This window comes from Leuciscus leuciscus (genome assembly GCF_965113295.1).
Source record: "Leuciscus leuciscus genome assembly, chromosome: 23".
Taxonomy (NCBI): Eukaryota; Metazoa; Chordata; class Actinopteri; order Cypriniformes; family Leuciscidae; genus Leuciscus; species Leuciscus leuciscus.
Genome location: NC_138747.1, coordinates 1,337,771 through 1,362,770, shown reverse-complemented (window position 1 = coordinate 1,362,770; position 25,000 = coordinate 1,337,771). Strand labels below are relative to the sequence as shown.

The following is a 25,000-nucleotide window of genomic DNA, read 5'->3' as shown; positions in this document are numbered from 1 at the left end:
CACTCACTCACTCACTCACTCAACTCACTCACTCAACTCACTCACTCACTCACTCACTCAACTCACTCACTCAACTCACTCACTCAACTCACTCACTCAACTCACTCACTCAACTCACTCACTCACTCACTCACTCACTCACTCACACTCTCTCTCTCTCTCTCTCTCTCACACACACACACACACACACACACACTCACTCGCTCACTCACCTGGAGCGTTTGGTTGGTCACTCACTCACTCACTCTCTCTCTCACTCTCACACTCTCTCACACTCTCACACTCTCTCATACTCTCTCACACTCTCTCTCGCAAACTCACCTGGAGCGTTTGGGCGTCACAGATCTGGAGCGTCTGGAGAGACCAGAGCGAGAACGACGAGGAGAGAAAGATCTGGACCTGAGACAGGGATGAGACATGCATTTACACTACAGATGTGAAAGATCACAGAACACAGACACACACACACACACACACACTCACTCACTCACTCACTCACTCACTCACTCACTCACTCACTCACTCACTCACTCACTCACTCACTCACTCACTCACTCACTCACTCACTCACTCACTCACTCACCTCACACACACACACACACACACACACACACACACACACACACACACACACACACACACACACACACACACACACTCACACACTCACACACTCACTCTCACACTCACTCACTCTCACACTCTCACACTCACTCACACACACCTTCTCCCTCTGCTGCGGCTGCGAGAGCGCCCGTATCTCCTCCCTCTGGACCGAGAGCGAGAGTGTGAGCGGGATCGAGACCTGAGCGAGTGTGTGAGATGTGACACAAGGAGGGAATAAAAGAGAGAGAGTGTGTCAGCGTGATGTAAAGAACCGGTGGAACAGATTCACTGACTCATGTGACCCTCACTGACCTCAACTAAACTAAACAATCACATTACAGATTAACATTACAGTACAGTACAGAACAGGGCTGGGCCACATAACAGCGCTTTACCTGCGTCTGTTACAAACGCTTTTTTTAATTACTTGAAATAATAAAATGTTTCTCGTTTTAATTGTTTAACTTGAAATAAAATGAAAAACTATAGATATATAAAAAAAAAAAAAAAAAAACGAACTATTACTATTATAGTTTTTATTCATTTTTTATTTTTTATTTTAATTTTATTTTAAATTTTCTCATTCAGTATTTCAATGATATTACACACTGATCAACATTAAAAATGTTGCAAAATAAGTTTTAGAATATAAAAGTAATTGAATTTCTCATTTTCATTTAATGACTAGAACTGAAATCAAATTAATAAAAACTATAGACATATTTTTTTTTTAAATGGCTAAAATACATACAATTCAATAAATTAATAAGAAATATTATAGTATATCAATGATAGAACACAGATCAACATTAAAAATGTTGCAAAATAAGTTTTAGAATATAAACTATTTTTGTTTATTACTTTGCATAGTTACATTGGTGAAAAACTGTGAAAAATAATATTATTTATATATAATTATTTAATTAATATTAAAAGATTATTAACTAAATAAATATTAAATTTTTTGCACTAACATTTTTCAATCCAACTGGTTAGAATGCTGATTTCTCTGATTAAAAAAAATGCTAATTTCCGAGCAATACATTACTGCATTACATCTAGAGACGCTCATGGAGTGTTATATCGCCCAGCCCTCGAACTCAGTTCTCTAAAAGCATCCAACAGTTCTTTAAATAAATGCATTTTACAGCTTTAAACATTACGACTGATTTGAGTTCAGGCAATGGCAATGATATACAGAGAGACACATTAATTGGTACTTGAAATAAACCTTGCAACTTTGCAGGTCGACCCTCTTTGGAACCGAGGTCTAGCAGATCTAGACGATCTAGAAGTATCTATCATCAGCCGACCTCTGCATCTAGTCGTTCTCTTGGATTTCTAACGATGACATTGCATCGACAGCCAAATCGCTTGATTGAGACTTGATAGAAGTGTGCAAGGCGCTTTTTCTAGACGGGATCGTGGTCTGCCGAGGTCTCGATGCTCTCTTTATCAAAAGCGTAGGCACAAATCACTAGCCAAATTTACTCGGATTGGCGCTCTCATCAGGTTTGGGTTGGGGGGGAGGGGCTATGAATAGTTAAGTAGCAGTGGGAGGAGCCTCAGCGAAGGGGGGGCGTGGCTGCTCGTGCCCCGGTCATAGCAGGCGATCAAAAGTGTGGGATTTGCTAGATGCCTCATGAAATCGTAAAGGATCGTGACTCTCTGAATCAAACGATGAAACCTGAAACGTTTTGACCAGGTCAGTCGTTAAAAATGAAATCCCAAAGAACATTGGAGAAAACATCAGATCAGAAAACAACAAAACATCCCCCCCTCCAAACCCCACAAAATCAACACAAACAAATCAACAGGAAGTCAAGCAGACAGAGAGAGAAGAGAACAATATAACAAGGAAAACAGCAATGACAGTGTTATTGATCAATGCGGTTCAGCGGTGTTCAGATCACAGCTAGCTGTACCTGCTCCGGCGCCGGCGACTGTAGCGGTGGCAGTCGTACGCGTAGTGGCCCTTCTCGCCGCACTCGTAGCAACGGTCGCTAGGGTCGAAGGGCCGGCGGGTCGGCGGACGATCGTATCGGGAACGCCGTGGCATTCCGGTGGACAGTTCCACACGCGTTCGAGAGCCACAGATCACCCTGAAACAGATCAATCGATCAATTCTTTTCACAATACACATCATTTCAAAGCAGCTTTACAGAAAGTGCATGAGTCAATATTACAATTTAGTGTTGTAACATGTAGTTATGTATTTCAGAAATGTACATGTACAAAGCCACAGTTAGCGAAAAAAGTATTAATTTAAATAAAGTTATAATTTATTGCAGAATCAATGAGTTTATTGAAGTATCGAATACTTGCTTGTTAACAAATGATTATGACATTTAGAAAAATGTAGCATCAAAACCACAATCAGTGATCAATCAAACTTTACTTATAAAGCACTTCAAAAACAACCGAAGTGGACCAAAGTGCTGTACAGGAAATAAATAAAAGACATGAAATACATACTTTATACTAAACCAAGAAAAAGTGATGCATCTGCGGTGAAATAAAAAAAATGTGTTACTAAAAATAAAATAAAGGTTACCTGAAACAAAATAGAAAAATTCCAGCTATCTGGAATTTATCATGTTCCTTTAGTTTAACTTGATGTACTAAAATAACTCAAACTTAGACCTGCACAATTAATAGTTAAAAGACCGCGATCTTGATTCAAACACACACACGCTCTTATTCTAAAATGACAGCGATTCAACTCTGTTCGATCACAGCGAACATTCAGATCTGAGTTCTGAGCCGGAGAGAGCCGTTGTCATGTGTAGATATGAAACAGCTTCACTAACAGTGTTTTAAACACACAGAATTATTATTTCTGTCTTACAATCATTCAGATTATCAAGGTGTATAGTTCAGATATAAACACTGATGTCTACGCTAGAGATCAAAATAGAGCAAATCACCTTTTAAAGCTTGACGCTCCAGATAAAGATTGTATCAGTTACAGCGTTACACCAGTAGGTGGCGACAAGTGACTGTTATACATATATTTGTCACTGAATCATTCACTCTAGAGATTTGTTCAAAAACATTGAATCATCCAGTAATGAAACAAGTGAAGTCTATAAGAGTGAGTCATTGAATCATTCACTCAAGAGATTCGTTCAAAAACACTAGCCGTTTCTCAATACCAAGTACGCAAACTTCGGACTTGAGTCCTTGGTAGTTCGGACTTGACAAGTTCGACTCAGGAGAACGAACTCTCGAGGACGGGAGGACGCAAGTCCGATAATTCTGAAATGGAACAGCGGCGTACTTGATAGCGTCACTCAGCTTGCTCTGGCTACTCCGGTTATCTCTTTATGTATATCTAGACTACAAATAAAACAAAATATGTTATAAACCACCACTCTGCCTCTTTTCATTTTCATTTAAAAAAAATCTTAAACATAATGGCCACACAAATGTGGTTCAGGCAACGCAATTGATTATCTTTACTACATATATTTATAAAAACACGAAATATAAAACACAACCCTGACTCTTTTTGTTTTCATTTTAAAAATATGATACATAAAAAACATTATGATATGGATCATTAAACTAACATTTAGCAAAAAGAGACAGGGTTGTGTAATTTTATTTTATTATGTAGCCTACATACAGTGAAGAGAATGTAGGCAACATGTATAATAAAATATAATATATAATAAAATATTTTATATGTTTTAAATATATAAAATAAAATGACATAACCTTTTTTGTTAAATGTCAGTTTTAATGATCAATAATAGCCATTATAAAAGTATAAGTAGCCTAAAAGGTATAAGAAGCTATTCAATAATAAAGCAAACGATTCAGTCAAACATAAGTCAGCTCTCTAGGCTACAACGTTAAAGTTAAATAGACTAAATAAAGCTATGAAACTTCACTTTGCCCTCAGCTAAAACGTTTTGCCAGGGAACAAATTATAGATTAATGAGACAAATAAAATAAATAAATCGCCCGTTAGATATACACAAGACGATTTATATCTCATGTTAAACCACTAGACTAGAGACATCCGCAAACGTCAGCAGCACTAGCCGAGGAAAGGCTGTTCTCAGCGGGGTACATGAGCACCGAGCGTCCGATTGCCTGGATCTCACAACTCTCTTTATAAATAAACCAAAGATTTGAGCTTTAAACAACTACATTCTCGCCTGAAAAACTCTTAAAACTACATTTCGTGACACAATTACAGCAGTATTTTTAAATTACGCGGGGTTTCTCCTCTCCTATTGACGCTTGCTGGTTGGTTTGAGATGCATTCTGGGATACCTGGCTTTATCAAGTGCGCACAAGTCACTTATCGATGCATCCTCGGTAAAAGGGGCGGATCAAGAACACATCCGGGGATTTGAACTGGACTTGGCTAGATGTGAACTTTGAATTGGAACAGTACTTGGGCAGCGACTGATGACGTTTCACAAGTCCACAAGAACACAAGTACAGACAAGAACGCATACTGAGAAACGTCTACCGATTCATCCAGTAATGAAACAAGTGAAGTCTTTTAGAGTGAGTCATTGAATCATTCACTCAAGAGATTCGTTCAAAAACACTGATTCATCCAGCAAAGAAACAAGTGAAGGCTGCTTCCGAAATCGCATACTTCCCTACTATATATTAGGCAAAATCAATTTGACTGAATTTACAGTCCTCATAAAAGAGTCGGCAAAAAGTAGAGAATGAATGACCTACTACTTCCAGCAAGATTCTGAAGTGTGCATACGATGGACACTTTACTATCCCATGAGGCCACAGGAGAGGATTAATGAATGGCAACTGACGCTGGTCACATGATAATGACAACATGACGACAATAGTACATCCGGACTACATTCATACTACACACACTCATACTACTGTATAAAGAACGCACCTTTTTAGCAGTCGTGAATCACTTATTCAAAATAAGTACCTACTCAAGAGAGTACACGATTTGGGACGCAGCCGGTGTCTTTACGAGTGAGTCATTGAATCGTGACTCCGCCCACTCACTTGCCATCGAGGCCACGCACAGCATCCTCAGCATCTCTGGGATCCTCGAACTCCACGAAGGCGAATCCCGGAGGATTGCGAGCGATCCACACGGTCCTCAGCGGCCCGTAATAACCGAACGCCCGCTCCAGCTCACCCTTACCTGCCCCGGTGCCCAGGTTACCCACGTACACCTTCGTTTCTGAAAGAGAGAAGGACATTTAACACCTGTCATCTGTCACTCAGGGAATGAGATAGAGAAATAACCACGGTTTTACCACGGTTTAACTCTGTGTCTAATGTTCAATAAACAGAATTCTGCGGCTAAAAGGGGAAAGTCTTGAATTCAAACCACAATTCACAACACAAACAATAATATATTATATTATAACACTAATAATGTATTTTTTTTATAATATGCATGGTGAAATACAGGAGACGAACTCAGTTTTGACATTTCAAATAAGCATATATAGAGCAGTGTTATTTATAAAGTATTATAGTATTTATTATTATTTTGAATGAGCTTTTATTTTTATATTTTCAATTAAGTTTTAGTCATTTTGTTAAGTGCTTTTGTCTATTTATTATGTTTTTTATACTTCTATTTAGCTTTAATTTATTTTAGTCTTAGTAATTTTAGCACTTTAGTAAGCTTTCATATTATATTTGATTTCGTTTCAGCTTAATTTAAATGAAAGAAAATGAATTGTAATAGTTTTAGTCAACAAAATCAACTTTACAGACTTTACACTTTAATGAAAATATAAACGCCACACTTACTGTTTCAATTAAGCGGTTTTAGCATCTACATCTACAAACTTAAACGATCATTTCAAATCTAAAATACAGAGCAAACTTTAATAAAAACAACACAGAAATAAAACGACACATGAATGAACATCTTCACGTTAACCTATAGCTGCTAACCCAACAAACTCACAAGAATGAATCAAAATAATGTTGTGATGATTACAATTACTAGTTTTATTATTAATTATCATGATTACTATTATTATTAATCAGTGTTCGCGAGGGCGCCATTACAGTTAGCGTTAGCAGCTCGTGCTAAAACAGAACACATCTTTTCAATAACCAGACATATTTAATACGTGAGATGAAGCATTCTGCCTCCAGCCTTGTTTTATTCGTGAATTATTCATGAATTATAACACTCACCACCCGCGTGTCGCCCGTATCGCGACATAACGTGAGATAATGAAATCCTGACAGCAACAAACAGCCTGTCAAACGACGACTCACCTGCGCATGCGCAAACTCACGCAGCCGCCGCAAAAAAACTACATTTCCTATGATTCTCATGCCTGACCCAGCCAACCAATCAGACGCTCGTTTGCGACAGTGACGTCACACGTGCGCAGCGTTCACACACGCCAAACTTCAGAGAAGATGAAGTCGCTGATTAAGTTGATTAGCGCTGATTAGAGTGATTCGTTGTTCGCAGAGATGCTGAAGTGGAGGGACAGGAGTCCTCAGCAGTGGCTGGAGTTCGTCAATCAGGAGGTTTGTGTAACAGCTCACGATCAGCAGAGCTTCGAGGGACGCGTGTTCACGGTGGACCCCGTGTCTGCCAGGTAAACATCAGAGAATTAAGAACTACAAAACAATTATCAATTGATTATGACCCGAATATGATTATTATTTTTTTGTTTCCTGGTTACGCTAGTTAATAAAAATACAACTGTTCAATGTTAGTTCATGTTAGCTCAGTCCCATTAAATAATTTTAATAATTCATTATTTATCGGCTTTAATACATCTGCCATATCTTCTTATGGGCCGATAACGACAACAGTAAAATGAACATATATCGGCCGATACCGAATTATTAGATTTTGGAAACAGCATTTGATTCATCGATTAATCATTTTTTAAAATGTGGCCGATTCAAAATTGATTCTCAAGGCCACGAATCGATTATTTTCCATATTTATTTCTCTATCACCCAAAAGCCAGTATTAGTGTTCCTCCACTGCTCATAGGCTTCATGTTACACTAATGCTGTGAGATTTAATGTGTTTTATCTTAATTTCTTTTTATTAATTAACCACTTGTAAACTTATGTTCAGTTTTCTTTTTTTAAATAAATATAGGATTTGTATTAAATATATATTCATTGAGTCGAATCGAAATCGAAATTAGAATTGAAATCCGAATTGGAATCTAATTGAGAGCTTGCGAATCAAATTGAACATCTGAATCGATACGCAGCTCAAGAGTGAATCATCTCATATTGTGTTGGTTGGTTTGTTCATTCCAGTGCTGGTGAGTTTCCCAGTTTTAAAATCGGTTAATGCAATTATATATCTCTCGATATATGTTAATTTTTAATGTTATCATCATTGGCCTGATATGAAAAATGTGGTTAAATATGATTGAAATCACTTCAAAAAGGAAAATACAGTAAAGTGCAAAAAGTCTGTCATATCGGCTTCATAAAATGATCATGAGAACATTATGATTGTGTGTTTGGGACATAGATTTTAATGATGAGACTTTTGTATTTGTAAGCAGGCTCTCAAATTATATAAAAACTTGGATTTAGATTTATCGGCCAATATATCGGTTATCGGCTTTCAAATATAAAGAATTATAGGCATGTATCGGTCAATTTTCATATCGGTGCATCCCTACTTTTTATTTGTTTCAAATACATTTGTCATTATTTTACCTCCATAGAAGTATTCGAGTCGATTACCTGAGTCAATTACTCGATTCGATTAGTTGATTCAATTTCAGACACAGCATTTGATTCAAACGAATCATTTGCTTTTCGAATCAAAGTGTGAATCATCTCCTATCGTGTTGGTTTGTTGATTTGCAGTGTTGTGCTGGTGAGTTTCCCAGAGACGAAGCATCCGTCGGTGAAAGTGGTTCTGGGTCATGCGGTGACAGACGTTCAGATCCTCGGGAGCGGAACCAAGGAATCGGAGAGTCGGATGAAGAGCTTGTTCCTGCCGGACAGAACGCAGGTCCTCAGCGCTGACGAACTGAAGTCTCGGAGGGAGAATCTGCGTGTGTGGCTGGAGAAGAACCGAGTCCCGGTGACCGAAGACGGGGACGATCTTCGTGTGGCGAGTGTGTTGACCATCAGCGCCCCCTACAGCACTGGAGACTGCACCTGTGCCAACGAGATCATCCTGGCCAGAGTTCAGAGTCTAGTCGAGAGCGTCCCTGGAGAACAACACGCTTCACTCGCCTCAATCTGACTCTCTATCGTTCACAAGGTCTGAGAGTGTTCATTAAGATGAGATGTTAATGCATGATGTTCAGGGTGGAGAGAATCAAACGGCATTTCTCTGTTACATTATGTAAATATTTACGTTTTTGATTCTTCATGTAACATTCAAAGTTCCTGTGTGTTTGCTCATGTTATAATAAATGTTTCAAAAGCAGAAATATAACTCTTCCCACATTTCTTTTGTGTGTGTGTACATCAAAATCTTAACTCATCTTTCTCTTGATAGAAATACCAATTGTGTATCAGAAATAAGGACATTTTTGTAACTTGATGTGTAAAAGCAGATTTACAGTCAAACCCAAACGTATTCAGACTCCTTCAACATGTCTCACATTATCTCAGTTTATTCACTATTGTTTAGAAAATGGTAATAAAATATGACAAACTCTGGTTTTGTCCGTCCTTCTGTTAGACTGTCTCACACATGAATTATGTTGAATATCTGTCAGCTGTTAAATTTAACTACACAATTAGATAATACCAGTTTAGCTCAACCAATCACCAAACAAGGCTTCATTTTGTTCAGTCTGTGTGTAAAAAGAGCATTAGCAATTAAAGACAAAACACTTCAGCTAAACATGATCAGCTCAAAGTTATGAATCATTTTTAGTCCCAAATTGTTACTGGTAGTCTCTGTATGAAGAGTTATTGTGTGTAATATGTCACAGTTTACTTTATTTTGCTCTCCTCACTTACATTAATGAACTACACTAGTCCTGAACACACTAGTAAAATCACATCTGGTGTCTGAATCATTAGTGGTTTGACTGTACATCATGAGCTCAGCATCCGGAGACAGTGAAGAAGAGAGACGTTCTCATGGCTAGCGTTTGGCATACAGTGGTAGAAACACTTTTATTCCCTTGTTTTAAGGCGGCGATCGTTTTTTTTTCTTTACATACTTATTGGCAAAAACAGAAATGATTGAGAAAATAAAAGTTCTAACACATACGAGGACAATCAACGTGTGTTTCTTGAAGGTTTTCTCGAGTACCTCTTTGGTGTGCGAGGGTACCTTAAACTCCCGGTACTCGTCAAGTCAACTGGCTCTCGAACGAGTCTAGAACATCTGCAGTCCCTTTACACTCTCCATCCACACACACACACACACACACACACACACACACACACACACACACACACACACACAGGCACCGGAAAATAATCGTGTGAACGGTCTTTATCGGGTCTGTTTCGTCTCAGACGCTCTGCGTCGTCTGTCATCCAGCAGGTTTGTTTGTTTCTCAGTCTGAGTTTGGCCAACGATTGCTCCTGAAACAAACCGAGCGATGAAATGGGAAACGAACATGACAAAACAAAGACAACACACAGAGTTCCCGAGAAACAGCTTGATTTCCACAATCGTCGTCTCAGAAGAGCACGTTTAGGACACGTTTAGTCCTCAGATTAACTTCTCAGAAGAGCACGTTTAGGACACATCTTTAGTCCTCAGATTAACTTCTCAGAAGAGCACGTTTAGGACACGTTTAGTCCTCAGATTAACTTCTCAGAAGAGCACGTTTAGGACACGTTTAGTCCTCAGATTAACTTCTCAGAAGAGCACGTTTAGGACACGTTTAGTCCTCAGATTAACTTCTCAGAAGAGCACGTTTAGGACATCTTTAGTCCTCAGATTAACTTCTCAGAAGAGCACGTTTAGGACACGTTTAGTCCTCAGATTAACTTCTCAGAAGAGCACGTTTAGGACACATCTTTAGTCCTCAGATTAACTTCTCAGAAGAGCACGTTTAGGACATCTTTAGTCCTCAGATTAACTTCTCAGAAGAGCACGTTTAGGACACATCTTTAGTCCTCAGATTAACTTCTCAGAAGAGCACGTTTAGGACATCTTTAGTCCTCAGATTAACTTCTCAGAAGAGCACGTTTAGGACATCTTTAGTCCTCAGATTAACTTCTCAGAAGAGCACGTTTAGGACATCTTTAGTCCTCAGATTAACGTCTCAGAAGAGCACGTTTAGGACATGTTTAGTCCTCAGATTAAGGGTTTGCGTTCTCAAGGAGTGACGGTCCGTCGAGCCGACTCTCTTTTGTAGGTTTTGGGAGGGAGTTTTGGGATTGGCGATTTGACAGGTTTGTTTCTCAGTCTGAGTTTGGCCAACGATTGCTCCTGAAAACAAACCGAGCGATGAAATGGAAAACGAACATGACAAAACAAAGCTACACGAAAAGACAACACACAGAGTTCCCGAGAAAATGATCTCAGCTTGATTTCCACAATCGTCGTTTTAGAAGAGCACATCTGTAGTCCTCAGATTAACTTCTCAGAAGAGCACGTTTAAGTGCACATCTGTAGTCCTCAGATTAACTTCGCTCTATGAGGGGTTTGCCTAACATGCCAAAACAAAGCTACACAAAAAGACAATACACAGAGTTCCCGAGAAAGATGATCTCAGCTTGATTTCCACAATCGTCGTCTCAGAAGAGCACGTTTTAGGGCACATCTTTAGTCCTCAGATGATGTCTCAGAAGAGCACGCGTCACTTCATCGGTTTTAGTCCTCGGATTAATTTCGCTTTACGAAGGGTTCGCGTTTTCAAGGAGCGGCGGGCCGTCGCGATGCACCGACTCTCTTTTGTAGGTTTTCGGAGGGAGTTTTGGGATTGGCGACTGGGACGTGCTCTGGCGAGGTGGGACGGGCGGCCCGGCGTATCCCGGCGTCGTCGGCTCCAGGTCGAGCGGGGAGGAGGGCATGTGTTTGCGGGGTCCCAGCGGAGAGGGAGACTGTGGGATGAAGGGAGACGGCGGGAAGAAGGTTTGGTTGAGTTCGGAGCGCCGGCCCTGAGGAGGAGGCTGGAGGTGTAACGGCGAGCTGGAGAACACGTCTGGAGTTCGCACCGGCTCTCGGGGAGGAAGCGTTGGAGGACTGTCGGGCGGGTCCGTGAGCGAGTAACGGGGCGAGAACACTTTAGGCTGACGAGGAGGGATCGCAGGAGGACTGTCCTGGTGCTTCGACATCATCTGGAACACACACACATACACGGAGCGTTTGAAAAAGACAGATCTATGACCATAGACTAGGGGTGTAACAATCTTTCACAATCCAAAATAAAAATTACTGTGTGAGAAAATTCCAGTTAACAGAGTTACAGTGGCAGTACTACATTAAACTACTATATAATGTTGAATATAATGTATAATAATGCAATGGGGAAATATTTGTGTGTGTGTGAGAGTTAGAGTGTGTGTGTGTGTGTGTGTGTATGTGAGAGAGAGTGTGTGTGTGCGCGTGTGTGTGTGTGTGTGTGCGTGTGCGTGTCGGGCACCTTTGAGGGTGAGGATTCGGCAGGAGCAGACTCGGGCCGGCGTCGGGGAGGGATATACGTGTCAGTGAGTGTGTGTGTGTGTGAGAGAGAGAGTGTGTGTGAGAGAGTGTGTGTGTATGTGTGTGTCGGGTACCTTTGAGGGCGAGGATTCGGTGGGAGCAGACTCGGGCCGGCGTCGGGGAGGGATATACGTGTCAGTGAGTGTGTGTGTGTGTGAGAGAGAGAGTGTGTGTGAGAGAGTGTGTGTGTATGTGTGTGTCGGGTACCTTTGAGGGCGAGGATTCGGCGGGAGCAGACTCGGGCCGGCGTCGGGGAGGGATATACGTGTCAGTGAGTGTGTGTGTGTGTGAGAGAGAGAGTGTGTGTGTGAGAGAGTGTGTGTGTATGTGTGTGTCGGGTACCTTTGAGGGCGAGGATTCGGTGGGAGCAGACTCGGGCCGGCGTCGGGGAGGGATATACGTGTCAGTGAGAGTGTGTGTGTGTGTGTGTGTGTGAGTGTGTGTGTGTCGGGTACCTTTGAGGGCGAGGATTCGGCGGGAGCAGACTCGGGCCGGCGTCGGGGAGGGATCGGTGGAGGAACGGGAGGGTCGTCGTTTCGGAGGAAACTCATCATAGACGACACTGAAGAAGATCCTGAGAGACACACACACACAGAGCCCTTGGGTGAGAATCAGGACAGAGAGGATGCTGGGAAACACGTCACATGATAAACACCAACCTGAACATCACATGCTACTAAAGCCATTTTTACAATGATGTCACCACAGCTGCAGCAACATGAGCCGCTGAAGCCCAGGATAAAGCAGGGCTGGGAATCGAGAATCCATCAGGAATCGGATACTTGTTATAGTTGTATATGTTGTATAAGTTAAAATGATCGATTCCTCTTATCGATTCCTTTGTGAGCATTTCAATATGACTTTATGACGCGCTGTTTTCAGTGTTGCACACGTGTAACTATATAGTGCAGCTCTTAAAGTGACAGCAGCCTAATATTCCTGCTCTATAATAACACTAATATTCCTGCTCTATAATAACACTAATATTCCTGCTCTATAATAACACTAATATTCCTGCTCTATAATAACACTAATATTCCTGCTCTATAATAACACTAATATTCCTGCTCTATAATAACACTAATATTCCTGCCGTCTCTATACATGAATATCAGTCACGTGACCTCTTACGTCATCCGCTCTTTTTCCAGTTGACTGCCGTCATCTTGAGTACCTACCGAGTACTGTCTATGGTACTGACAAGCATTAGCTAGCTAGCTTGCTACTATTTACAGCTTCGTACGGATACAGTAAATGGCTACGAAAGACAACATTTCGCACCTCGACTGCCATGAAAAGAAACGCTACTTTCAAAAAATAATATCGTTAGGGTGTGATGATCCCTACGTGATACCTGATGCGTACTTCCAGCCTCTGTCCGGGTCCAGGGGCAGAACTTTAGCCAAGCGTGTCAGAGGTTCTGGGTTCTAATCCGCACTTTTTCTCATCAAAACCGATTATGTTGATCAGTGGTTGTAATATCAGGCAGGGACACGTTTGTGTGCAGTTTGTTTTGTAATTTCACCGGAATGAATAGAGAGGAGTCTCTCCACATTGAAGCGCGCGTCCGAGTGAAGACTGAGAACACAGTATCCGCGTCACTGATCGCAGCGGCAACGAGCACTTTGATCACTCGGTTTCAGAAACAACACATTTCAGCGCTAGATCGCCTCTTATTTAACAAACAAACTAAATGAATGCTCTGCTAGTTAACTGGAGATGTTGTGTTTATTTGTATTGGTACATTCGTGCCGCGAGATGTTTCAGGAGTGGTGGGGACATGTCCCAGCCGTCCCACCCGTCCATTACGGCGTCTTTAGTCGTCCTGAGGTAACGTTAGCCTGTAAAAGGATATTTTGGGGTCTCCTTTTTGTTGTTGCACCCCACCGCACAACATACTGAAGGCATAGCTAGCTCCTTCGAGACTGACGTGAATCAGGTACTCAAGATTTAGAAGTGAGTGACGTCAGTGAGGAGACGTTGGTGACATCATCTGATATTCATCTATAATAACACTCATCAAACAACAAAAGACAGAGAAAATCCACTCGTTCTTCACTGAATGACTTTTGTAACTATATTATTAATGTATATATTATTTATAAAGTTCAGTGTTATTGTACATTTGATTAGTTTCTGAACCTGAAAATCTTAAAACACTGTTTATTTCAATCGTATTTGTTGCAATTGCTAATTTTTTATTTGTTCTTTTTTATTACTGAGTGTTTATTGTCTTTAATGATGCTTGAAATGTACATTAGTTCGGCTAGTTGTTCTTCTATGGTGTTTTTAAACCACAGGCAAACATAAGTATTATTTAGCATGTTGATTTGTGTTCATGATATTCAGATATAATTAAATGTTTTGCAATAAGAATAAATGTGAATATCAAATTTTTTTTTGATCTAGGAATCAATAAGAATCGGAATCGATAAGCAGAATCGAAATCGTTCAAATTCAAACGATACCCAACCCTAGTAATGCGCACTTGTTTCCACAGGATGTGATGTCACAGAGCACACACACACACACACACACACACTACAGCGTCTGCACAGACTGATGGCGTGACAGAACACGAGAGCGGTGTGATATACTAACGTGGGCCGTGTGGAAGAGTGACCGGAGCGAAAATACTGTCGCTGTCTGTCGGGAATCAGGAGGAGACACAAGAGAAGGAGACAGACCTGATCAGCTGATGCCAGAGCAGCTGCAGTACATGATGCTGGTCACATGATGCTGGTCACATGATGCTAAATACTACAGTAGTTCATGTAGATGATACTCATAGAACAGGTAAAGGTGGAGTGTGTCGCGAGGATGCGGACAGTGTGTGTGTGTGTGTACGGTACGTGTCAGATATTCTACATTCTGCAAGCACTTCAATTATGCAACATATTGAACATGTGAACAAGAGTTGCTCATAATCAGTGACATTTCTGTGCAGTTTATCATCATCATGGCGTAGTTTCTCAGACTCCATCGTGTGTGTATGTGTGTGTGAGTCAGTGAGTGAGAGAGTGTGTGTGTGTGTGTGTGTGTGTGTGTGTGTGTGTGTGTGTGTGTGTGTGTGATGGGCAGGTTTAGGGGTCGGGTTAGTGTGTGTGTGTGTGTGATGGGTAGGTTTAGGGGTCGGGTTAGTGTGTGTGTGTGTGTGTGATGGGCAGGTTTAAGGGTCGGGTTAGTGTGTGTGTGTGTGTGTGTGTGTGTGTGTGTGTGTGTGTGTGAGATGGGTAGGTTTAGGGGTCGGGTGTCTGTGTGTGTGTGTGTGTGTGATGGGCAGGTTTAAGGGTCAGGTTAGTGTGTGTGTGTGTGTGTGTGTGTGTGTGTGTGTGTGTGTGATGGGTAGGTTTAGGGGTCGGGTGTCTGTGTGTGATGGGCAGGTTTAGGGGTCAGGTTAGTGTGTGTGGGTGTGTGTGTATGTGTATGTTTGTGATGGGTAGGTTTAGGGGTCGGGTGTCTGTGTGTGTGGGTGTGTGTGATGGGCAGGTTTAAGGGTCAGGTTAGTGTGTGTGTGTGTGTGTGTGTGTGTGTGTGTGAGATGGGCAGGTTTAGGGATCGGGTGTCTGTGTGTGTGTGATGGGTAGGTTTAGGGGTCGGGTTAGTGTGTGTGTGTGTGTGTGTGTGTGTGTGTGTGTGTGTGTCTGTGTGTGTGATGGGCAGGTTTAGGGGTCGGGTGTCTGTGTGTGTGTGTGTGTGTGTGTGTGTGTGATGGGCAGGTTTAGGGGTCGGGTTAGTGTGTGTGTGTGTGTGTGTGCGTGTGTGTGTGTGTGTGATGGGCAGGTTTAGGGGTCGGGTGTCTGTGCGTGTGGTGTGTGTGTGTGTGTGATGGGTAGGTTTAGGGGTCGGGTTAGTGTGTGTGTGTGTGTGTGATGGGCAGGTTTAGGGGTCAGGTTAGTGTGTGTGGTGTGTATGTTTGTGATGGGTAGGTTTAGGGGTCGGGTTAGTGTGTGTGTGTGTGTGTGTGTGTGTGTGTGTGTGATGGGCAGGTTTAGGGGTCAGGTTAGTGTGTGTGGTGTGTATGTTTGTGATGGGTAGGTTTAGGGGTCAGGTTAGTGTGTGTGTCTGTGTGTGTGTGTGATGGGTAGGTTTAGGGGTCAGGTTAGTGTGTGTGTGTGTGTGTGTGTGTGTGTGTGTGTGTGTGTGTGTGTGCATGTGTGTGTGTGTGTGTGTGTGTGTGTGTGTGTGTGTGTGTGTGTGTGTGATGGGCAGGTTTAAGGGTCAGGTTAGTGTGTGTGGTGTGTATGTTTGTGATGGGTAGGTTTAGGGGTCAGGTTAGTGTGGCGCGTGTGTGTGAGTGTGAGAGAGTGAGTGTGTGTGTGTGTGTGTGTGTGTGTGTGTGTGTGTGTGTGAGAGAGAGTGTGTGTGCGAGTCGTACTGGAGTGGAAGGGGCTGGACGGAGCCTGTGGAGAGTCGAACACACTGCAGGCCTCAGTGGAGCTGCAGGTGGAGGCGGGTGGAGGCGTCAGGGGGGTTCTGGGAGAGTTCGGTGCTGAAGCTGCGCTGTTCTCCGTCTCGCTGTCTGGGATGCGGCTGTAGCTGATCTTACGAGGCTCGTTCTGAAGTGGCGTCGGGTGGCGCATCGTCCCGGGCCGAACGGTGGACGGGCGAACGCCAGGAGACTTCAGAGTACAGCTGTACTTCTTCGGCTGAGGGGGAAACTACATCAGTTAGACTCACTGAACCTCACTTGGTTTCACAAAAATAGATGTACTTTTTAATATATATATATATGTGTTTGTGTGTGTATGTATACTTTATTTCAGGATTTAATACAAAAATACTTTCTTTTTATCTTCAGGACTTACACTGTGTTTGTGTTTTCATATATATATATCCACTTTAGTTTCTATGAAGTTTATGAACAGCAGCTTTGTCATTACAGTAGCAGAAGTATCTATATAAATATAGTCTCTGGCCTGATTTCCACCTGATTTCCCATGAACACACTCCTCAGAACAGAACGTCCCCCTGCGTGATGTTTTGGGGTTTTTCACAGTTGCACAAGTGAACTCAGGCTTAGTTTGTAAATCTGCACTATTCTGGTTCACATCCTTAAGCACTTTACGGTTTAATACGGAGCGCGGACGCTCAGATCAGGAGGTGAACATGCGGTCACGGGTTCTCGTGTGTGTGTGTGTGTGTGTTGTGTAACCGTTCTCAGGAGTCAGACTTACGAATCGAGGCAGAGTGCGAGCGTTACGCGGCTCGATCTCCAGAGATTTGTTGAACAGATAGTCTGCGAACTCCTTCTCCGTCATGTCCTCCATCGGGTTCAGGTTCTCAAAGAACTTCTGCAACACCAACGGAATTCATTCAAAAGTTGGGAATAATTAAGTCTTCTGCTCACCAAGACTTCATTTATTTAATCAAAAATACAATTGTGAAATATGTTTCGAATGTGAATATATAGTAAAGTGTAATTTATTCCTGTGATCAAAGCTGAATTTTCAGCATCATTACTCCAGTCTTCAGTGTCACATGATCCTTCACAAATCATTCTAATATGAGGATTTGATGATCAAGAAACATTTATGATTATTATCAGTGTTGAAAACTGTCATATTTTTCTGAAAACTGTGATACATTTTATTTTTCAGGATTCTTTGATGAACAGAAAGTTCAAAAGAACAGCATTTATCTGAAATAAAAAGGTTTTGTAACATTATAAATGTCTGAACAATTTAATGAATCCTTGCTCAATAAAAGTGTTAATTTCTTAATACACCCCAGACATAAGTGTAATTAATATAAGCCGTTATTTAAACTAACTTGCATGTGTTATCTCCTTTTACATAGAGATGTTAGAAAGGGTAGTTTATGCCTGTGATGTGTTTATGTGTCTGTCTCTGTTAAACAGAGGATGTTTTATTACAGTACTTTATAAATATTTATATCATGTAGTACAGGTCAAAAGTTTGGAAACATTATGATTTTTTTCTATTTTTGAAAGAAGTCTCTAATGCTTATCAAGGCTGCGTTTATTTGATCAAAAATACAGAAAAAAACCCCAGTAATATTGTGAAATATTATTACAACTTAAAATAATAGTTTTCTATTTGAATATACTTTAAAAAATGATTTATTCCTGTGAGGCAAAGCTGAATTTTCAGGATCATTACTCCAGTCTATCACATGATCCTTTAGAAATCATTCTAATATTCTGATTTATTATGAGTGTTGGACACAGTTCTGCTGCCTAATATATTTGATGAATAAAAGGTTAAAAAGAACTGCATTTATTCAAAATAAAAAAAATATTTTCTAATAATATAAATCTTCTTTACTATCACTTTTTATCAATTTAACACATCCTTGCTGAATAAAAGTATTGATTTATTTAAAAAAAATAAAATAAAAATGACTGACCCCAAATGACTGACCAGTAGTGTATATTGCTGTTACAGAAGATTTCTATTTTTAAAACATTTGCTTTTTTTTACTTTTTATTCATCAAAGTATCCTAAAAAAAGTATCACAGGTTATGAAAAAATATTTAGCAGCAGAACTGTTTCCAACTTTGATAATGAATCAGAATATTAGAATGATTTCTAAAGGATCATGTGATAGACTGGAGTAATGATGCTGAAAATTCAGCTTTACATCACAGAAATAAATGATAATTTAAAGTATAATAAATTGAAAACCAATTATTTTAAATTGTAATTATATATCACAATATTAAAATTTTTTCTGTATTTTTGATCAAATAAATGCAGGCTTGATGAGTAGAAGAAACTTCTTTCAAAAACATTCAAAATAGTAATGTGTCCAAACATTTGGCCTGTACTGTATTATCTCAGGACAGTGCAATACTCCGATCCGGAGGTAATCATCTTTATTGTGTGTGTTTGTTGCAGGTTTATACTGTTCTTTGTTTACTGTACCTTCTCAAAATCTATTTATTGTGTGTAGTTTTGTTAGTTCTTTTATCTTGACTTCTTTAAATGTTGACTCAACATGCTACAAAAATTCCTATGTACTGTACAAAAGGCAAATAAACTTCAACAATCAACAATGTAGATCTCCTGACCCGTATCTCGCTCTCCACACGTAAGCAGTACGGCTGGTTCTGGTACTGCTGGATCTCTCCGGTGATTTCCGCCACTTTCCGCCGTTTGCTGAAGTTGATCAGCTCTTTGCCGTGTCTCTTCAGGAAGTCCGGATTTCCTTCCTCAGTTTTTAGGATATTCGTTAAATAGATCCCTAAAGCGAGCAGATCACATGTGCATCAAACACACCGTCTCATCAGAAACATGTCATGTGTGAATGAGGAAGCAGAACGTACCGAAGAAGGGAACACAGGGAGGGTTGATGGACCTGAGTTTAGCCAGATATTTCTTATAATGATCTTCACTGAGTTCATGAGCCTCCTCCAGAGTCTTCCTCTGTCTGCTTGGGATTTGCTGAAATAAAATCACATGCAGGATGAGTTATATCATATTATGCCCTTTTAAGGCCAATTTAGACATTTGCAAAAGTCTTGATGTTGTTTTTAGGCTCGACTAGAACTTGAATGTTGATTATTTTCCTCATATTCTCCATTGTTGCGGCTCCTCTCTTCCCAGTCTGTCAGTAACGCTCTGTTTACTTCCTGTCTCTATGAAGCCCCTCCTTCTGAAAAGCACACTGTGCTCTGATTGGTCGGCTGGAGCAGTGTGTCGTGATTGGTCGAGCGATTCAAGTGTGTTTGGGAAATGTCCCGCCCCTTTCCATAACCGCCAGTTTAACACACTACTAACTAACTCAACCAGGCCCCGCCCCTTTATTCTGCGCATTAATTATTATAATGAGGAATATTGTGACGTGTTCGTTCCTGGAAGAAACTCAAGACTACAATGGAGGCGTTTCAGGAGTTCAGGAACACTGACACTGATATAGAGAAGAACTCCCGCAGGAGAGACTTTGTACTTTTGAACACTTAATACATTTTTAACGTATTTGTTTTTATAATTGTTTATTTAATTTATTATTTGTTTGTTTTTTATTTTTTGTGTTTATCTTATTATTTCACATTTTATTTACTTTTAATGCATTTAAAAAATATATATTTTATTTTACAAATTTATTATTTGTATGTTTTTATTTACTTTTTATGCATTTATCATTTTATTTGAAAAAGGCCATAATGTGACCAGGTTCAGCACACTCTGACAGCGTTTTCTAAATATGACCCTTTTATAGCTTTCAAAAGCACAAATTAAGTTATTGTTGTTGTTGTTTATTCTCAGACACAGCTAACGCACACAGCTTTGGACGTACAACAGTCGCCAACTTGGATTCCAAGTGAGACATTTTCTTCAGTGCACACACATTGAAAACCTCCCTGTATGCTTTAATTGAAGAGGTCATGATGTACTGTGAGGATTCTGGGTAAAGTGGGCGAGTCTTTTTCTCTGTGTGCTTCAGGAATAACCTCTGATGGCTGCTCATGCTCGAACAGCGAGATTACACACACGTAACTCAGCGGTCTTGTGAAGGCGCTCACCTCAAAGGTGTGGTCGAGTCTGTAGACGGGCGAGGAGTTCATGGCGCTCACCACCTCCAGAACACCGTTGAAGTTGTTGAGCTCCTGAAACACCTGCAGGATCTCGATGATTCTCGAGATGACGGACACGCGCTCCTCAACGTTCTCTGTCTCTACGATACACCTGTGAGACGAGAGTAACCGTTTTGAGAAAAACTCACTCACTCGCTCACTCACTCACTCACCTCACCTACTCACCTCACTCACCTCACCTCACCTCACTCACTCCACTCACCTCACCCACTCACCTCACTCACTCACCTCACTCACTTCACTCACCTCACCCACTCACCTCACCCACTCACTCACCTCACTCACCTCACTCACTCACCTCACCTACCTCACTCACCTCACCTCACTCACCTCACCCACTCACTCACCTCACTCACCTACCTCACTCACCTCACTCACTCACCTCACCCACTCACCTCACCTACCTCACTCACTCACCTCACCTCACTCACCTCACCTCACCTCACTCACTCACCTCACCTCACTCACCTCACTCACTCACCTCACTCACTTCACTCACTCACCTCACCTACCTCACTCACCTCACCTCACTCACTCACCTCACTCACCTCACTCACTCACTCACCTCACTCACTTCACCCACCTCACTCACCTCACCCACTCCACTCACCTCACTCACTCACCTCACTCACTCACCTCACCTCACCTCACTCACTCACTCACCTCACTCACTTCACTCACTCACCTCACCTCACTCACTCACTCACCTCACTCACCTCACCCACTCACCTCACCTCACCCACCTCACTCACTCACCTCACCTCACTCACCTCACCCACCTCACTCACACACAACGACTCACACACACACACACACAGAGTTAAACTCGAGGGAGTGTGTCGTACTTCTCGAACCACAGTGTGAGGTTGGTGGTGTGGCGGATCATTCGCAGCAGGTTCGGAGAGTTGATCTCTTTGTCTTCTTTAGTCCAGACGCTTCCCACCAGTTCTGACGGCTGAACCGCCCTACATGTGAAAGGTCAGAGGTCACACACACATTAATGCTTTTGTGCAAAACCACCCAAAAAAAGAGCAGCAGTTTCACCTCAAAATCATGATCTAGACACTTTACAACTCAAACCAATCAGATCAACGTGTGATGGTCACCCAGTGGATCTCTGAGCTGAGTGAGTGGAGGCAGGGCTCATCTGCATATTCATAGAACCACGCATACTAAATTAAGCAAGGGTGTCGAGTTACACTCAAGATATTTTAAGGCATGAATAATTTTTTTTCAAGGAAAAAACTTTAAATATGTAATTTTGGTGATCAAAATGAGTTTTAAAGAATAAAATTATAGATTACAGGGGGATTTTAAATATGCAAATTATGCATCATCTAATTATATGCACTAAATTACATAAAATTCCAGCACAGAAATCTGAACATCGGCCAGATTCATAATTCTCTTTTGATTTTGTCAACAAAGTTTTTTCCAGAAAAGATTTTGGATTTCTCTTTCTCATCATGAATCAGAAAATACTGTCGACAGACAGAAATAAATACATTTCAACATGTTTTTAAGATTTGAAAAGTTCTATAAACTGAAGTTTGGTGAGTGTGAAGCTGCTGAAGTGGAGATTTCTGACTCAAACTCACAGACTTTGAAGATTGACAGAGATCAAGTGCAATAAAATAAACACTTTTGGATGTTTTATTTCCTCTAGTCTAAAAGAAGAATATTATGGAAGCAAAATCTCAAATTGATTGTAGTGTCTCATAATTAATGTAAGAGCTTGAACACAAATACAAGCTTGGCTCGTGCTGGCAGACGCTTATTGTAAGTGTATTTACTATAATGAAGTCACAATCTCCCAGAATGCCGTGCTCTGGTGTGTGTGTGTGTGGTTTGGTTCAGTGTTTTGGGAGACGGGTACGCAGAACGGCCTCATGGGAAACGGAGCTGAGGTGGTGACCTTGGGTACGACACTCATTGCCTGTTCCCACAGAGGTGAAGGGAAGTGTGTGTGTGTGTGTCACAGCTGGACTCTATTGTGTTAAACTGCCCCGTGTTCTGTGCAGACAGTGCCAACGGAGCAGAAAATAAAAATACAAACAGGAAGTCCAGCCTTTTCCCTTATAAAAAAAACAAACAAAATTAAAATACTGAACGAGCACAAAACTAACAGAAGTGGTCGTTCAAGGCTTGGGTTTAACACACGTTTAACACAAAGGAAGATAACTATAACAATATAGCTCTAAATATAAAAGAATAGCAGAGTTCACATCACAACTGTTACAAGAACGACATCGTTGGAATCACTTTCAGAGTGATGTTTTTTTGTGTATTTAAAACACAATCTGATCAGACCTGATCTGTGTGTGTGTGTGTGTGTGAGTGAGTGTGTGAGTGTCTGTGTGTGTGTGAGTGAGTGTGTGAGTGTCTGTGTGTGAGAGTGTATGTGTGTGTGTGTGAGAGTGAGTGTATGAGTGTATGTGTGAGAGTGTGTCTGTGTGTGAGAGTGTGTGTGTTTGTGTGAATGTGTCTGTGAGTGTGTATGTGTGAGTCAGTAAGTGAGTGTGTGTGTGTGTCTGAGTGTGAGTGTGTGTGTGAGAGAGTGTATGTGTGAGTGTGTGTAAGTGTGTGTCTGTGTGAAGGTGTATGTGTGAGAGTGTGTGTGTGTGTGTGTGTGTGTGTGTGTGTGTGTGTGTGTGTGTGTGTGTGTGTGTGTGTGAGAGTGTGTGTGTGAGAGAGTGTGTGTGTGTGTGTGTGTGTGTGTGTGTGTGTGTGTGTGTGTGTGTGTGTGTGTGTGTGTGTGTATGTATGTGTGAGAGTGTGTGTGTGTGTGTGTGTGTGTGTGTGTGAGTGAGTGAGTGAGTGAGTTGTGTGTGTGTGTGTGTGTGTGTGTGTGAGTGAGTGAGTGAGTGAGTGAGTGAGTGAGTGAGTGTGTGTAAGTGAGTGAGTGAGTTGTGTGTGTGTAAGTGAGTGAGTGAGTTGTGTGTGTGTGTGTGTGTGTGTGTGTGTGTGTGAGTGAGTGAGTTGTGTGTGTGTGTGTGTGTGTGTGTGTGTGTGTGTGTGTGTGAGTGAGTGAGTGTAAGTGAGTGAGTTGTGTGTGTGTGTAAGTGAGTGAGTGAGTTGTGTGTGTGTGTGTGTGTGTGTGTGTGTGTGTGTGTGTGTGTGTGAGTGAGTGAGTGAGTGAGTGAGTGAGTGAGTGTGTGTGTGTGTGTGTGTGTGTGTGTGTGAGTGAGTGAGTGAGTGAGTGAGTGAGTGAGTGAGTGTGAGTGAGTGTGAGTGAGTTGTGTGTGTGTGTGTGTGTGTGTGTGTGTGTGTGTGTGTGTGTGTGTGTGTGTGTGTGAGTTGTGTGTGTGTGTGTGTGTGTGTGTGTGTGTGTGTGTGTGTGTGTGTGTGTGAGTGAGTGAGTGAGTGTGAGTGAGTGAGTGAGTGAGTGTGAGTGAGTTGTGTGTGTGTGTGTGTGTGTGTGTGTGCTCGTGTGAGTGAGTGAGTGAGTGAGTGAGTGTGAGTGAGTGAGTGAGTTGTGTGTGTGTGTGTGTGTGTGAGTTGTGTGTGTGTGTGTGTGTGTGTGAGTGAGTGAGTGAGTGAGTGAGTGAGTGAGTGAGTGTGTGTGTGTGTGTGTGTGTGAGTGAGTGAGTGAGTGAGTGAGTGAGTGAGTGAGTGTGTGTGTGTGTGTGTGTGTGTGTGTGTGTGTGTGAGTGAGTGAGTGAGTGTGTGTGTGTGTGTGTGTGTGTGTGTGAGTGAGTGAGTGTGTGTGTGTGTGTGTGTGTGTGTGAGTGTGTGTGTGAGTGAGTGAGTGAGTGTGTAAGTGAGTGAGTGAGTTGTGTGTGTGTGTGTGTGTGTGTGTGTGTGTGTGTGAGTGAGTGAGTGAGTTGTGTGTGTGTGTGTGTGTGTGTGAGTGAGTGAGTGAGTGAGTGAGTGAGTGTGTAAGTGAGTGAGTGAGTTGTGTGTGTGTGTGTGTGTGTGTGTGTGTGTGTGTGTGTGTGTGTGTGTGTGTGTGTGTGTGTGTGTGAGTGAGTGAGTGAGTTGTGTGTGTGTGTGTGTGTGTGTGTGAGTGAGTGAGTGAGTGAGTGTGTAAGTGAGTGAGTGAGTGAGTGAGTGAGTGAGTGAGTGAGTGAGTTGTGTGTGTGTGTGTGTGTGTGTGTGTGTGTGTGTGTGTGTGTGTGTGTGTGAGTGAGTGAGTTGTGTGTGTGTGTGTGTGTGTGTGTGAGTGAGTGAGTGAGTGTGTAAGTGAGTGAGTGAGTTGTGTGTGTGTGTGTGTGAGTGAGTGAGTGAGTGAGTGAGTGTGTAAG

At 41.7% G+C, this 25,000-nt stretch overlaps 3 protein-coding genes and 1 long non-coding RNA gene across 6 annotated transcripts in view; 1 reads left to right on the top strand and 3 right to left on the bottom strand.

The window, feature by feature from the left end:
• srsf7b (serine and arginine rich splicing factor 7b) overlaps window positions 1-6,917 on the bottom strand; it is a 12,499-nt gene extending 5,582 nt beyond the window's left edge. The window contains 5 exon segments of the mRNA XM_082156001.1: window positions 322-399; window positions 725-805; window positions 2,532-2,708; window positions 5,614-5,794; window positions 6,772-6,917. Of these exon segments, the coding sequence (XP_082012127.1) occupies window positions 322-399; window positions 725-805; window positions 2,532-2,708; window positions 5,614-5,794; window positions 6,772-6,799 (545 nt within the window). The 5' untranslated portion in view covers window positions 6,800-6,917.
• A 59-nt stretch (window positions 6,918-6,976) lies between these two features.
• gemin6 (gem (nuclear organelle) associated protein 6) lies at window positions 6,977-9,016 on the top strand. The gene is made up of 2 exons (XM_082156020.1): window positions 6,977-7,187; window positions 8,437-9,016. Exons 1-2 carry the CDS (start codon window positions 7,060-7,062, stop codon window positions 8,819-8,821), a joined length of 513 nt encoding a protein of 170 aa, XP_082012146.1. The 5' UTR covers window positions 6,977-7,059; the 3' UTR covers window positions 8,822-9,016.
• A 661-nt stretch (window positions 9,017-9,677) lies between these two features.
• sos1 (son of sevenless homolog 1) overlaps window positions 9,678-25,000 on the bottom strand; it is a 53,291-nt gene continuing 37,968 nt past the window's right edge. The window contains exons 16-25 of one of the 3 annotated variants that reach the window (XR_014201942.1): window positions 21,602-21,721; window positions 20,685-20,847; window positions 19,485-19,602; window positions 19,230-19,402; window positions 17,374-17,490; window positions 16,575-16,845; window positions 14,798-14,842; window positions 12,652-12,770; window positions 10,429-11,832; window positions 9,678-10,293 (exon numbers count right to left, since the gene is read on the bottom strand). Coding sequence is in view for 2 of the 3 variants with exons in the window: in XM_082155762.1 (XP_082011888.1) it covers window positions 11,389-11,832; window positions 12,652-12,770; window positions 14,798-14,842; window positions 16,575-16,845; window positions 17,374-17,490; window positions 19,230-19,402; window positions 19,485-19,602; window positions 20,685-20,847; window positions 21,602-21,721 (1,570 nt within the window). In the remaining variant the exon portion in view is untranslated. Of the gene's footprint in view, window positions 11,833-12,651; window positions 12,771-14,797; window positions 14,843-16,574; window positions 16,846-17,373; window positions 17,491-19,229; window positions 19,403-19,484; window positions 19,603-20,684; window positions 20,848-21,601; window positions 21,722-25,000 lie in introns of all 3 variants that reach the window. The other 2 variants (XM_082155762.1, XM_082155763.1) reach the window with 2 other exon arrangements.
• LOC309488050 lies at window positions 21,095-21,573 on the bottom strand. Its single transcript, XR_014201998.1, has 4 exons — window positions 21,541-21,573; window positions 21,403-21,458; window positions 21,292-21,321; window positions 21,095-21,120 (listed from the first exon to the last, which is right to left on the bottom strand). It is a non-coding gene; the product is annotated as an uncharacterized lncRNA (long non-coding RNA).

Coding starts and splice junctions, on each gene's coding strand:
- gemin6 (XM_082156020.1), top strand. CDS start 7,060: ATGCTGAAGTGGAGGGACAGGAGTCCTCAGCAGTGGCTGGAGTTCGTC. Junction 7,188..8,436: donor GTGGACCCCGTGTCTGCCAG/GTAAACATCAGA, acceptor GTTGATTTGCAG/TGTTGTGCTGGTGAGTTTCC.